This window comes from Toxotes jaculatrix, chromosome 8 (assembly GCF_017976425.1).
Source record: "Toxotes jaculatrix isolate fToxJac2 chromosome 8, fToxJac2.pri, whole genome shotgun sequence".
In the NCBI taxonomy this organism is placed as follows: Eukaryota; Metazoa; Chordata; class Actinopteri; family Toxotidae; genus Toxotes; species Toxotes jaculatrix.
This window is the reverse complement of record NC_054401.1, coordinates 19,191,401-19,206,752: the sequence shown is the minus strand read 5'-3', so window position 1 is coordinate 19,206,752 and position 15,352 is coordinate 19,191,401. Positions and strand designations below refer to the sequence as shown.

Here is a 15,352-nt window from a genome sequence, read left to right as displayed (position 1 = left end):
GAAATTTGGTAGACATCATGTTTCCCTCAGGATGAATTAGACTTAGACTTAGACTTGTTTTATTGTCATTCAATAAACACACCACCGGTGCATATATTAAACAAAATATTGATACCTTGGCTCACAGTGGAGTGGACACATAGATTATCCAAATACGCTCAATTGTACTCACACTGCCCACTATTGTTGCCTCGCTGACTAGAGTCTGGCACCATAAATATGTCCTCTGGAAAGTTTAGAGTACACATTTTTATCTGTTTGTGTGTTCAGTCTGTTCCATGCCACCTTGTCTATGGGTCTAGAGATGTTTACAGGTATTTATACAGGCAGTCTAAAACAAAATATCCTCTTCATTTCCATGTGGAACATGTGGGGAGGCGTTTGATTCTGGTTGCAAATTGATCCACCTCCTTTTCTTTGTGTCTGTTGTTGTGTCAGAGTTTGATTTGAGTGAGTGTTGACATGTGAAATCTCAAGACTCTCCACTGTGCAGCCAGTTTTAGAGAAGGGGTGGGACTGACTTCTCAAGAAATATTTTTTTATTTATATTCTTGTTTTGTAACTGTACTGCAACAAAGAACAAGCTGCTGATTTCTCTAGTGAGTGCAAGGACAGTGACAGAGATGGCTGATACTGAAATATTTGATTAACAGTGTATAATTAACAACTCTGTAGACTGCTCTTGCTATTTCCTGTCCCTCCTGCTTTTGGTCACACAATGCAAGTGGATTTTGCAGATTTCGGTCTCCGTGAGTTGTCCATATAGTTAACTGACATTTAGTAAACCCTAACCCTAATGCACACAAACTGAAATCTCTCATTCACAAAAGTACTCAGACCCTTAATTCAGTCATTTGTAGAAGCCCCTTTGTCAGCAGTTACAGCTTTGAGTCCTCTTGGGAAAGTCTGTACTTATGTAAGTTTGCACACTTGGATTCAAACTCCATCAGACTGGATGGGAAGTGTGTCCTGTTAGAGTGACCAGTGGGTTTTTGGCCACCACCAAATTTGCAAAAATGTTCGAAAAACATGTTTTCAGTTTGTCATTATGGGTATTATGAGTATCACACAACTGTCTGTAATTTAAATGATTCATATAGCAGACCTTTGTAGAACTGGGACTGAATGTGGACTTTACATTTTTGATACCTAGATACACTTCCTTATCTGTATGAAATCCCTCTACCTCATTGTGTGTTTCTTGGTTCTAATTGTTTAATTTTTGTCTTGTCATTGCTAAGTATACTGTTGTTTTTAATACCTATAACAAGCAAATAAGCTATAGTTGGGAGTAATTGTTTTCATTCCTGAGGGTCCAATGTTGCTAACCACACTGCAGACTGTGACTGTGTTACTAAGATCTTGAAAAGGTTGTTCTTTACAGTCTTTTGAAACAGACGTGATTAAATGGTATATAAAGATAAGATAAACTTAACTAGTAATTTGCAGGTCAGTCTCAATGGCAAGGCTCAAGGTTACGTTGAAAGTGAACATTAATACGACCTACTAAGGAGTTTGTCTTTTCTTTCTTTTTCTTTTTTCCTTACAGTTTTTTTATTTGCACAAATGCCATTATGATCATGGAAAATTGGAAAAATGAAATGCACTAGACCCCTAATATAGTAACAGTAGCTGTGCCGGATACCATATAACCCTAACCCTGGATAATAATAATATATGTAACATTATGAGGAAAAATACTGAATTTATAATCCCCAAACCCTCGGCACAATTGCCACTCTAAAGCTTGGAATCAATATTTGTTAACTAATGTGACCTCTCTGAATATCTCTGCATGGACCTGCATTCATTCTTGCCTGTGCTTGTGTGTGCCCTGATATACATGTGTGGGTGTGTTTGTGTGTTAGTAATGAATATCAGTTAGCAGTGGTAACCTTTCTGCTCCGCTCTGAATTTGTGAATAGGATATTATTGATTACTGTTCAATACACGCAGTCTGACAAGAATAAAAATTTTCTCAAACTGTCTGTCTCTCTCTTGCCCAGTCTTCCTGGCTTGTCCTTTTTTATGCATCCTGTCAAAATTTCAAAGCTCATTGACTAGAATCATATTGTTTATATGTGTTTGCATTCTTTTCATCATTTGCATGTTAATCATTAAGTTGAGCAGTAAGATACGATAAAATACTATAAGCAGCTAGAATGAAAAAAAAATCTTGCATCCTTGAACAATGGATGTATTAGTAATACTACATACATATCTAGAAATAAGTTGTTTTTTTCTGTTTTGTGACGTGCAATACATGTGTGTCTCTTTCTCTCTAGACTTGTCATGTACCTGGAGAGAGACCTGCGCAAAGCCACACCTCTTAGAGAGAACCCCAGCCAATCAGGATACCTGTCTCAGTGTCTGGACTTACTGATTGTGTATCTGAGTAGCACGGCACCACTGATTCTAGGTACACACAGATATACCCCTCTGCATGTGCTTGTGTGTATTTTAATGATTCTGCAAAACAACCCAGAAAATTTCAGCTCAATAGGAAGATGAAATTTTAGCAGTGGTAAAGATTAGTAAATAAAATAGTCAAATATGGTTTATGTTTGTTCATAAGCACATTAGCTCCCATACCTTTTCATCTCATATGCCCTTGTCTTGTCTCTCTCTAGAGGATGTCTTATGTGCATTAAGAGATGTGATCGGGAGGAGACACCCATCTACAGCTCAGAGCAGACAGCTGAAACACACTTTGCCTACAGTGTCTGTAGTGCTGGAACTTGTTTCATCACAGGTAACTATGACCAGTTTGAGCATTATTATAGAATTATTCTTTGTAAGGTATCCACAAAATTCTCTCATAAATTACCCATACCCATTGCTAGCATTGAACACAGCATTCCCCACCTGATTGCAAATCAGTTATTTCATTAATCGTGCATTTTTGCTCCTTTCAGGTCAGGCCAAGTGTGTGGGCCTGTTTACAAATATATAATGATTTAATTTGGTTTAGGTTAGCATCAGATGGATACATTTTGCAAATTATGTACCATTAGAATATGTGTTTAGGAAGCCTTCAAAACCATAATTCACTGCTATTTTTTTGTTTCTTTTTACTGTTTTGCTTAGTTGTCCCATCAGCCTATCTCTGTTTGACTGTGTGACTATCTGTCTGTCTTCTTGCAGGTCTTTCGATCTCAAATTGTAACTGAGGGCTTTCTGGCTCAAATTGGATTGCTGCTAGTAAGTGTTCGGTAATACAGATTACATGTTCTGATATATCTGTATGCTTTAACATGTTTAACATGTTAAAACATACAGCAACATCCCAGCAAGTTTAAGCCATCAAGACAATAAGGATGACATGAAAAGAATTGCAGTCCTTAGATGTTTTGTAGGGAGACAGATGGACAAACAAGTAACTGAAACGTGCAACACACAACATTCTTCACTAGGTTACAGTCCAGAAAAATGATCTTGAAGTTTTTAACTTGATGACATTTCTACACACTCTCTTTCTCTTAGAACTATATCACCTCTATAGAGTCCAATGAAACAAATCTGGCCAGTGCTGTGGGTGAGTTACTTTTTCAATTACTACAATGATGATGAACACATGTTCAATATTTATTTACTATGTCATTCCTTTTAACAAACTATACATTGCATTCACTTGGCATGCAACTAGCATTGTGTTTTTCTTCTGTTCAGTGTTTTATCTTTATGTTCATCATAAATCATATTTTATTAGCTGATTTTGTTTATGCAGGTCTTAATTGAACTGCATCTGCTGATTTTCCATTGAAACTAAAATTTTTTTTTTACCTGATTTAATTAAGACTCAAAGTAATAAATGAGGTCTCTGTACTTGAACATTTTGTAAAAACCCATACATTTTAGCAAATGAAGGCCACACTAACACATTTCACATTTAAGAAAAAAATATTAGCATGTGGAAGATTAATATGTGGAAGATAAGGAGAGAAACAGATACATAAATCCTTGAAGAGACAGATGTGGCTTTGAATGTCAAATGTGTTGCATACAAGGTAAGTTCAGAGTACAAGGTCGTCCACAGTGCACTGCATCTGGAGGAGCTGAGGGCGTTCACATTATCAAACATACTCCATCTGCTAGCTCACAAATAGAATACACCCAGACTCCGGTGCAGGGGAGTTCCTGGCCAGCCTGTGGGTCATCTTCCACTTTTGAGGAGATGATTCGGTAGAGCTGATTGATATTTGATTCCCCCTCTAGGTACAGCAATATGTGAGGAGTTGATTAGGACATCTCTGTCCATTGTGGAAATCTTGAGTCAGCACCATACTCTCATCACTCCACATCATAGTGCTGTAAGTATGCACACAAGCGAGTATGCAACTGATTTCCTGTCTGACTCACTGTCTGTATACCTGATACAGACTGTTTGTGAATGTGTGTGTGTATCTTGTGATATTCAACATTAATACATTACCTCTGACAGGACTTTGGCGACAGCCTGTCATCATCCTGGTAGTTTTCAGAAAGTAACACATATGTTGCTTTGCTGTGATGTAATGCTCGTAGAAAAAAATTGTCAGGTTAATGTGAGAGTGTCTCCATGAATATCTTCAGTTTTTGTCCATTTCATGTAGTGGACCCTGGTTTGATATTCTTTGTATGTCTTCCAGTCTGCTAAACCTGTCTATTAGTGGTCAGAGGACACAGAGTCAACTTGCAGGTTATTAGGCAAGACACTAATCAACTATTGAACCAACAGAGCCTCATTAGATGTGTGTGTGCGTGCGTGTGCGTGCATGTGTGTATGTGTGTCTATATGTGTATGTGCGTGTATGTGCATGTAATGGGACGATGCGATTGTGTTTAATGACTATTGACGTATGGAAGTGGAGAGCAGCAGGAAGCAGACAGGATGGAGGGAGAGAAAAGAGAAGAGATGAGGAATAGAGGAAGGGAGCAAAGAGGAGCCTTGTTGCTACTGAGAGTCAATAACACAGGAAGACACTTTAATTACCATCAGCCAGCTCAGATTAACTTTTATTGCCCACTGGACAAGGAGACACGCTCATGTTTGAGTCAGTTTATGTCTCTGAATCCCTATCACAGAGTAAAGTTTTGCCCCCATGACTTTTTTTTCGATAAACCACTTTCTCACCAAGTAAGTGAGACCACAAATTAAATGCCCGATTGCACTGTAATATGGACAAGAGTTTAAAATCTTAACATACAGATGTAAACAAATACAATTTAAGTTGATTTCAGTCCCTGACCATGAATGTATTGCATTAAATGTGCAGTCAGGTTTTCTCTAAACAAAACAACAAAAAAATAACAACACAATTTTGATACAATGCATACTTTACAACACCAGACTAATTAATTACAAGCAAAACCAACTGGTGATTGCACTTATATCCCTATCAAACAATAAATATAATATTGAGTCAATTTACTTGTTTAGTGTAATACCATAATTGGTCACTTTGGCAAGTAGAGAGTAGCACCATCCTCTTTTCAACTCAGTCTGACAGCCATTCACTTGCCCAGATATATTGAGCATCATTAAAAGCTACTGTCTGCATCCAGGAGCTGTTTACTAACAATAACCCATTTGTTATTAAATTAATGATATACAGTAGCTTCAGTACAGCAGGTATATTAAAAACCATAGTTCTAGTAGTTTTATTCAGTGCCTAATCAACGGTGTACACAAGGTTTGTTTACTAGTGACAGGCGTTGAATTTCAGAGGACCAGCTGTTGCCTCTGATTTGCAAAAGGTAAAAAAAGGTAAAATAATAAGTGCATACAACATTGCATCTTTCCTAGTCCTGTGAGAATACAGATGAAATAGCATTTTACTATTTTTGTGGTGCATGCAAAGCGAACTGAATGAAATTCATCTTTAGTTGCAGTTGGAAAAACTGTCTTTTGCTACATCTGTACAATAGGCAGAGGGATTACTATGTAAGAGAGCAAAAACAGAAAAATGGGGACAAGAAAGGATTTCAGAAAGTGGGGGGACATGTTACCCATAGATAACACACACGCACACACACACACACACACTCACTCCATCCAGTCTTTTGATGGTTGTGATATTAATACACAGACCATTAAGTGGTGGACAACATCCTTTGTACTTTTCTTTCTCTGGCTTTCAATGTAATGACCTCACACACACTCACTCAGCATTAGTGTTGTTTCTATGGTAATATTAGTAATCATGCAAATTCATGCAATACAGACCCATGCCTAAATAAAGGCTTTGACAGTTGCGGAAGTACATTTGTGTGTGTGTGTGTTTATATGCGTCTGTGTGTGGTTGTGTGTGTGTGTGTGTGTGTGTGTGTGTGTAAGTGTGTGTGTGTGTGTGTGTGTGTGTGTGTGTGTGTGTGTGTGTGTGTGTGTGTGTGTGTGTGTGTGTGATCAAAGAAATCACTCAACGGTGTATTTCCATAGTAATTTGATCCTCTGTGACAGTGGTCTGTGTGGTTGCTGCTCACTAAATGAATATAGTACAGTGTCTTCTGCTCAGTCTAATCTAAAAATATATCTGTTTTCAGATTTCCCTGTATATTAAATGGGTTTTCAGAAGAAAGGCTGATTGCTTTTATTGATATACATTTTTCCCTCAAATGAGAGAACATGGGACCAAATTAAACTATAGATAATATTTATACTCTTCATCTTCAACAGTGAGATTGAAAATGAACTTTTGGATATAGAAGCTGTCAGCATATTGGAAGTAGCTTTGCTGGTACATTTGCTGCAACTTAATTTCCTGCTGGTACAGAATTTCAGCCTGTTTCTACCTGAGTTGTTTTATGTTCATGGCGCTGAGACATTATCTGCAGCTGTACATATGTAACACCAGGTTATACTGAGCCTGCCAGATTCTAGCATTGCTTTACTAATGTGGTTAATTAGCCTCTTACAGAGCATTGTGGTCAAGGATCAATCCTGTGTAACGTGTGAAGTTTTTTGGTGTATTTATGTCTCCTGAAGGTTGTGGACGTCCTCCTGCCTCCTCTGACAACACTGGCTTTCAGCAGAAATGGTAAGAGAGGTGTTGGGTCATTTTGAGAGCAGGAGAGAGAGAAGCAAGACAGAGGAGATGTGGAAATAGAAGCAAATGTCAGAATGAGGGAGGAGGGAGTGAGTAAGAAAAAGGAACAGAGCAAATTGCAAATGGGAAAGAGTGGAAGAGAAGGGACAGGTTTAGAAAGATAGGGGCAAACTACTACCCAAATGGCTATCAGTGCATACCACACATTCACAATGGCATTCACATTTATTGCACGGCTTGCTCCCCATTCTTTCCTCTTGTTTTCCGTCTGTTATTGAACACAGGAAAAAATGCCAAAATCTGAAAAAAGTATGAAAGGTACTGTACGTACATGCATAGATAGATGGATATTAGGAAGATAATAAATAGATGGAGAGGTGTGCAGAGGATAGAGATGGCAAAGAAAAACAGAGATGGTGAGCAAGCTAGGCCATCCTTGAATGTTTAAGGTCATACAAATCTCTGAATTAATGAATTGTGTATCTCCTGGAAACTGTCATTGTAATTATCCACTGCAGTGTTTTGGTTATGGACCCTCAGTGAGTCAGTATTGTTTTCATTCATTCATTTCTTCTTACCATGTTACACTGTGTTGTTCTAAAAGTTTGTAACATTGAGTTCTCTCCGAGCCCTTTTCTATTTTTGTAAACAGGTTCTAGTATCCATATACAGTATGTAGTATATAATATAAATTATGTAATCAAGTGTGTTCAAGTGTGTATGTCATATGCATAAACTGATCTGATCCAAACACACCAGGATGTTATTCAGTTGTTTAAAGTCACTCATTAACATTTAGTATACTATATTAATCCTGTCTTTGTTTCTCTGTGTGTACGTTACAGTGGAGTGGTCTGTGTTTGTTTTGAGGGTGCTGTCCGAACTCGGTCTTGTCCTGCTGGTCCAGGATGGTGATGACCCTGATGAAGAACAGAAGACAGAGGAAAATAGAGAGAAAAGAGAGGGAACAAGGGCAGCAGAAGGAAGAGATGAAGGAAACTCTTCCAGTCAAATCTTAGCTCTCATCACTAAATCTCTGCTTCCAAGGTTGGTCTGCTTATTTTGGCCTGACAGTGGGTTTGGCTTCATCTGTTAGTTGTCATTCCTGTAGGAACAGAAAGGTTCAGGTTCAGGTTACTTTATTTGTGCCCGTAGGTAAATGTGTTTTGTAAATCCTTTTGACACACATACACAGAGCACAAAACATAGTGAAATGTAACACAAAACCAAAACCACAAAACCAACACAACTGACTATAAACATGTTGATAAAAGTAAAAGTGCTAAAAGTGCTCAAGGCTCCACCAATCAGGACATCAAAGAGAGAGAAGGGTCAATGAAGAATGACTCTGGTAAAAGGTAAAATTATAAACTCACAGAAAAGACATAAACACGTTAATTGTGATACTTTGATATGATTAGTGTAAATGAGACCATTGTCAAAATGATTCCTACTCCGCTATGTTTGGATACTACTATATTCAGACTGAAACAGCTTGACTACAGTGACCGTCACATAATAATACATAATACATTAAGCCTTTGTACCTTGGTGTCAACAGGAGATGATGTCAGGGTTGAGCTTTAGAGAAACATAGACCCAAATTTCTTGAAAGGGAAATGGAGATGTCCGAGCATCATACATTGTATGATACACAAGTCCACTTACTGTCATGGGGTTTCTTACACAGGTGACAGTCTAGTCAAGGTAATTACTGAGGGTATAAGGAGTTATTGATATCAAAATCCTGCCTTCAGCTCTTCTTTAAAATAGAATATACAGAGCTGTTTTGTGTCCTGCTTCTGTAGGTCCTCGTCACATCCTAGTATTTGTCAGATAAGGCTAACTGACAAGCATCTGTCTTATGAGTGTTGGCATACAATGATCATACAATCTGTGGAGAGCAGAGACAGACAAATGCAGTTTGCAGAAGTTCACATCATGTCAGAGTAGCAGGGATACAAAATAGACGTTGACATTTGTGGCGTGTTGTTCCCACTTTCCTTGAAATCTTATATGTGTATCTATATTTTCTCTTCCTATGCTATTATTATTTTAACCCCCCTATTAAGAGGTCCTTCTTATTCATTGTTGTCTTAGGTGTTACCCCTTGTTCACCTGTAGTTCCAACCCCATTTTTCTTCTGCATATCTCTCCTTCTCCTCCCTCCTTCTTAAATTCTCTCCTCTGCTCCTCTTGCCACATTTTTTTATCTCTCCTTCTTCTATTATAACTCTGGTTTCCCCCTCTCCCTCTTCTCCAGATCTGTTCCAGTTTACACCCTGTTACTAATGATCAGAACAGCACATTAATTATTAAAACTACGAAAGCCAAATGTTATACTCATGAATGTTTGTGTTTAGGTATGAGTCTCTTCTTCGAGCAGCAGAGCCTATCCCACTCTACGCTCTCAAACTGCTGGTATCAATGACTGAACACAGCACGCAGATCTGCAGGTATTGTACACAGGCACTCCTGAGTCACACACAATCAATCACAGACAGAGACAGCAAAACACTGAAACAAAAATGTGACTTTACTGTACCTTACATTACCATTCTAAGTATTATCAGTATAAGATACTGGTTTTATATTATACGTCGATTTAACTCATCTTATTTACAGCAGCACAAACTGACAAGCAAGCCTGCCCTATAGATACTGGTCAATCTCTTCTTCCAAACATATGTCCACCTCTTCACATACATTATTACTTCTTTCACTAACTGAAACGTTATATGCACAGTATGTTTGTTAACTGGAGATACTTTTGACTCTGTTATTCTCATCCTCTAGCCAAGCTTTGGTAGTATTGAAGTGTTTTGCAGTCCTAGCAGGCATACACACAAATACACACAGGCACATTTTAGGCTCTCTGTGTGTAATGTTTTAATGCCAAGGCCAGTCATTCCCTGTTCAGTGCGGTGAATCACTACTAACTGTTTTTTATTCACAACCATGCACACACACACACACACACCTGCATAAATGTGCACACAAACTTAGCATTGGCAGTGATTTATTTACCCTCTACAGCACATACAGATACACACAAATAATAATTTATTTATTGACGTAGCTGATGCACATTCAGAGCTAATAGCAACATCAGCACAGCTGCACCACCGCTAGTGATCTACATTGAACAAGACCCTTTTCACCCCTCTTAAAACCATTGTTTTCTACATTAGTAATCAGTTTAGTGGCTGGTATAAGGTGCTGTATCAGCTGAGATGTGTAAAGACTTGACATATGGTGCTGATATATGTTGGCACACTAGCTGCTCCTGAACAGCTCTGGTAAAAAAGTTTAACACAGACTCTTTGAATATAAGACACTAAGACAAAATTATAGCTGCGGAATGTCACAGTAATTTGCTGTTCAGGATTTTAAAAACATATCTTGAGGAAGCAGTCATCTGACACCAAAATAAAAAGAGGTAATGATGTGTTGCTGTTGCACAGAGAATCTGCTGATCCCTATCTATTCTAACCATGAGATGGCTCACCTGTGTGTGTGCGCACACATGTGTGCGCTCACTCGTGCATGCACCAGTGTATGTGTGCTTGATAGATGTGTTCTGACAGCAGCTGTCAGTAAGTCTTGATTCTCTGGTCATCTGTCTTCTCTTTTCAGCTGTTGACAGACACAGAAAGTGAGGGTGAAAAGAGAGGAGGCAGACAGAGAGAGAGAGAGAATGGGAAAGGCAAAGTGTGGATGGAGGGGTGGAAAGAAGGATAGAAGGAGGAAGTACAAAAGAGATGAGGAGGGAGATTGAGAAAGATGGATGGGAAGAAAGTGGTAACACCTGGAACGAGAGAAAATGCTGACAAAGGGAAGGGGATGAGGGTTGAAGGGATTAAATGTTAATTGGTGAGGTAACGTGAATATGTGTGCGTCCCCACCTGGCTTTAAAGAGAAGGCGAGTGAAAGTAGGACAAAAAAGGGATGTCCCATGTGAGTAGTTTTTTCAGCTGTACATTAGCCAAATGATGAACTTAGGATCCTTATATAGCAAATCATAGTCGTTACCTTTACATTACAGGTTATATACTCAAACTTTTAGGCTGTGTATAAGGCAAGCCAACTTTTGTTCTTAGAAATACAGTCACACAACCACAGGTATTTGTGGATAGTTCTGGACAGTTAACACGGTCTTCATCATCAGAAGGAGTTTGCTCAGTTGTCATGAAAATGGTTCTGTTGACGTGATTTCTACCACACCACTTTTAGGACCTCTCATCTGTGTTGGCTTAAAAGTAAAGCAAGAAGAAAACAGTGTGATACGGCTGATTTACGACAACCATCATTGTCAACCATCTTGTCCTTTCTTATTTTATTCCCCTCTTCCATCCACTTATTTTATCTACTAAAGCCATAATAACTCAATAAACCCCTTATCACTAATATCCCACTCTCCGTCCATCTCCATCCATCCCGCCTTCCCTCTCAGGGTTCACAGTTCACCCTCGATGGTGAATAGGCCCCTACTTCTCTTATCAGTAATATTACCCCCTCTCGTCTTCATCCTTTTCTTCCTCACTCTCTCCTCATCCCCCTCTTTCCTCAACACAAGTAGAGTGACGTGAACTTTTAAAATTGGTGTCAGCACTCTTCTCTCTACATCTTTGTTTTTCTCTCACTCTTTTCCTCTGACATTATTAACAATATTTCACTTTTTTCTGTCTCCCTCGTTCTCTTTCTCCCACCATCTCAAATTTATTAACATTAGTCCACATTTCCCTCTTTCTCTGTGCCCTCTCTCCACAACTCTCCCTCCATCACTGTGGTTATACAATCAGAAATTAAATTGCCTGGGTCTTGGTTAGATAAGTGTGGCTATGAAGCCAGCCGTGCGGTAATTAGATGGTAAATTGGGGACATTAACGTTGGGAAGGCAGCCTGCTGTCTCTCTCTGCATTATCACAGCCCAGACACACCTTCAAACAACTACATTTACAATGACCTTTAGCCAAAGAAACTCATGCTGTGTGTGTGTGTGTGTGTGTGTGTGTGTGTGTGTGTGTGTGTGTGTGTGTGTGTGTGTGTGTGTGTGTGTGTGTGTGTGTCGGGCCATGTATGTTTCAGGGTCCTCATACGTATGTCTGTCTGCCAAATGTATGTGGATGTGGCCTTTTCACATATGTCATGCTTATCAACCAAGTATAAGGTAGAATTTTCCTTTCAGTTTAACAGGCTTTGCTACTGTGTTGTAATTTTAGAATAATATATATCTAAACTCATAATTCTTGAATATGTGTTTTCTTTGTTTCTTTCATCATTAGTTAATAGCTTGACATGAAAAAACTATTACATCATCAAACAGTCATTTGGACACCTAGGTTTCTCTAAACCAGTGAATAGTGGAGTCATTAGGTGTAACAGCACCAGTGTGGTCGTTAAAAGGATGCGATTGCATGTAATAGCCTGTTTTACTGGGTTACTCCGTAAAGTAAAAAAATGCATGAAAAATATTTTTAAAATATTCTTTAGATGATACAAAACTCTTTAAGGTGTGTCATTTATGAATAACTGGCCCATTCTCTGGGGACGAACCATCCGGTATCTTGCGATATAGGTTCATTTGACTAAAACGGCCAACTGCACTAATATAACCTCTTGGCTTTTTCTCTGGTGTTTATTATCTTTTTACATGCAATACTTCAAGAAGGTCCCTGTTGCCCTTTCAGAATCATCTAAGATTCAGATCTAGAGCTGTAAGTGTTGCTGACAGCAGGAATATATGAGTAGAGAATAGGTTAATCTAGTTAACTGGTTGTCCATATTGTGATAGTTATTATATTCTCTATTAAAAAGCTGCAGTAAGGGTTGTCTTATCTGTGTTTGTTCAATTATTGGCAGTCCTTTGTGTTCTGGTTTGTTCACTGTCTGGTGTTGTGCACAGTGTCCATTGATGTATGGCTGGTAGTTTAAAGGTGGTCCAGTTTATCATGTCGTGCTGGCCTGGCCTGTCCTCTCATCTCTCAGCCTGTCACCTACCTAATGGGAGGCCATCCATCACATCTACAAACACAAACACATACACACACACACACACACACACACACACACACACACACACACACACACACACACACACACACACACACACACACACGGAAATATAGTCAGTGTCCACAGTCTCATGTTTCTACAGGCACTCTGTGCCTACAGACAGGGACAACCAACTAAAACAGAAGTTAAAAATATTATCCCCAAGACTAACTGTAGACTGAAGCAACTGAGTCAACTGCTTGGTCCAATAAATCACAGGTTCTTTTGCAGTTGCTGACTGTGAGCAGAGAATTGGGTATAATTGTGTGGGGAACATGTCAGCACACATTAAGAATAAATGAAACTGGTATTGATCTCTGTGTAAAAAGAAGGTTGTAGGATTACAGCAGAGTAATCTGATGCAACAAGAAAAAAGCAAATTACATATAAGAACACAGAATGTAAATAGGCAATTGACATTTGACATTTGAAGCCTTAAAAAAGGAATGTGAAAAGTTATGAAGACTTGTTAACACCCCTGAATGGCCATTTAGTACTTTTGCTGACCAAATACATTTCTACCAGAACATTTAACGTTTAGTGACAAAAGCCTCTCAATCAATTTACACCATGGTTCCAGGGACATCACATCAACTGAAGTTCAGTCCCGAAACAGCACCTTTGTAATGAGGTGGAACAGTGTTTTTTGGTGAAAACTCTGTTAGACACTGTTGATTCAGCTTGTTTATATCAAGTTTTCCATGAGTAGTCTGATGCCTGCTAGACAAACTATAAATCATAATTAGAATGAAGACAGATTTAAATCAGTGGAAAGGCTTTGTTGCCTTCAGTATATTAACACCTGTCTTACTTTAGCTGGCTTTGTTCCCACTGCAGCCTGAACACTTTCTTGCTTTCAAATGCACACACACACACACACACACACACACACACACACACACACACACACACACACACACACACACACACACACACACACACATGCACAAGGTGTGAGTGCATATGTGTAGACGCTCTAACCACACAGTAATTAGTTGTGAACCTTAATCAGTCAGTAGACATACTGTCATTTCTAATATACTGTAGATATCCACATCTCTTTCTCTCCCTCTCTCTTCTGCCTTCTTTCCCTCTGCTTTTCTTCAAGTTTTTCAGTTTGGATTTATCCACATCCCTCTTTTCTTTTCACCCTCTGCTTCCACCATCCACCCATTTGTTTCTCCCCTCCTCTGTCCTCCTTCTATTCTCTCTCCAGATCTTCTGCCCCTCCTCTAACCTTCCCCCACCTTTCTCCCCATCGCCAAATGTAATCTTCTCTTACCTGATCTTCCCCTTAGCTCTCATCTCCTCTTCCCATGTCCTTCCCTCTCCTCTCTCACGTCCTCTCACTTCATCTGCTCTCATCGTGTCTCCTCTTCTTGTGTCTCCTCTCTCACCAATTCCACCGGTACCAGACAGGAGTCGTTGTAGCGTAACTACAACCTTAATGAAGATGAAACGGCCCAGTGTGTGTGTACACATGCAACTGTGTGTGTGTGTGTGTGTGTGTGTGTGTGTGTGTAAACAGTGCAGTCAATTGCTGCTAAATTAAATTAATTCCTCACTGGCCTTTTTCTATCTCTGCTCCAATATGTATTTTCTCTCTCCCTTTTAGGTTGATCAAACGCAGTAGGATCCTACCAATAGTTTTTCAGCTCATTATGGTAAGAAACCAATCTCAGTTAATCAGTTAATCAATTAGTTTTCATTCAGCCAATCAGTAAATCACTTGGTCATTCATTCAGTTAGTTAATGAATCAGTCAGTCTGTCAAACAGTCTTACAATCAGCAAATCAAACCCAATTATAACAATCTGTATTAGTTTATGTAATTTCTGCTCTATTTTTATTACAGTTCAGTTGTTTTCCTCTCCATCCAACCCTTACAGATGTATTTATGTAAATTAGTCTGAGTGTTGTTGACCTATTAGAGGGCTGGTGTAATTGACTGGCAGGTCAGCAATAGAGAGGAGGAAGGGTTAATAGAGTGGGAATATGGACTCCTCTATTAAGATCGCACACAAACACACACACACAAACACACAGCACTTGTCTGTTATCAGTGAAGCATAACAATGTTTCCAGTAGACAATTTATTTCACCTGACCCTTTTTGCATACGCACAGTCTAATGCACCCACCAACAAACACAGCACAATCTGTTTTCAGCAAACCAAAACACTTGTGCTGCTGCAAACAATTTATGCTTTTACACACACACACACACACACACACACACACACACACACACACACACACACACACACACACACAC

General features: G+C 39.0%; 1 protein-coding gene across 1 annotated transcript in view; it reads left to right on the top strand.

Moving 5' to 3' along the window:
* Positions 1-15,352, top strand: part of ulk4 (unc-51 like kinase 4) — a 73,262-nt gene that overhangs the window by 35,197 nt on the left and 22,713 nt on the right. The window contains exons 22-30 of the mRNA XM_041044775.1: positions 2,286-2,419; positions 2,631-2,752; positions 3,145-3,201; positions 3,484-3,535; positions 4,216-4,310; positions 6,965-7,016; positions 7,871-8,072; positions 9,389-9,481; positions 14,695-14,743. Coding sequence (XP_040900709.1) covers positions 2,286-2,419; positions 2,631-2,752; positions 3,145-3,201; positions 3,484-3,535; positions 4,216-4,310; positions 6,965-7,016; positions 7,871-8,072; positions 9,389-9,481; positions 14,695-14,743 — 856 coding nt within the window. The remainder of the gene's footprint in view (positions 1-2,285; positions 2,420-2,630; positions 2,753-3,144; positions 3,202-3,483; positions 3,536-4,215; positions 4,311-6,964; positions 7,017-7,870; positions 8,073-9,388; positions 9,482-14,694; positions 14,744-15,352) is intronic.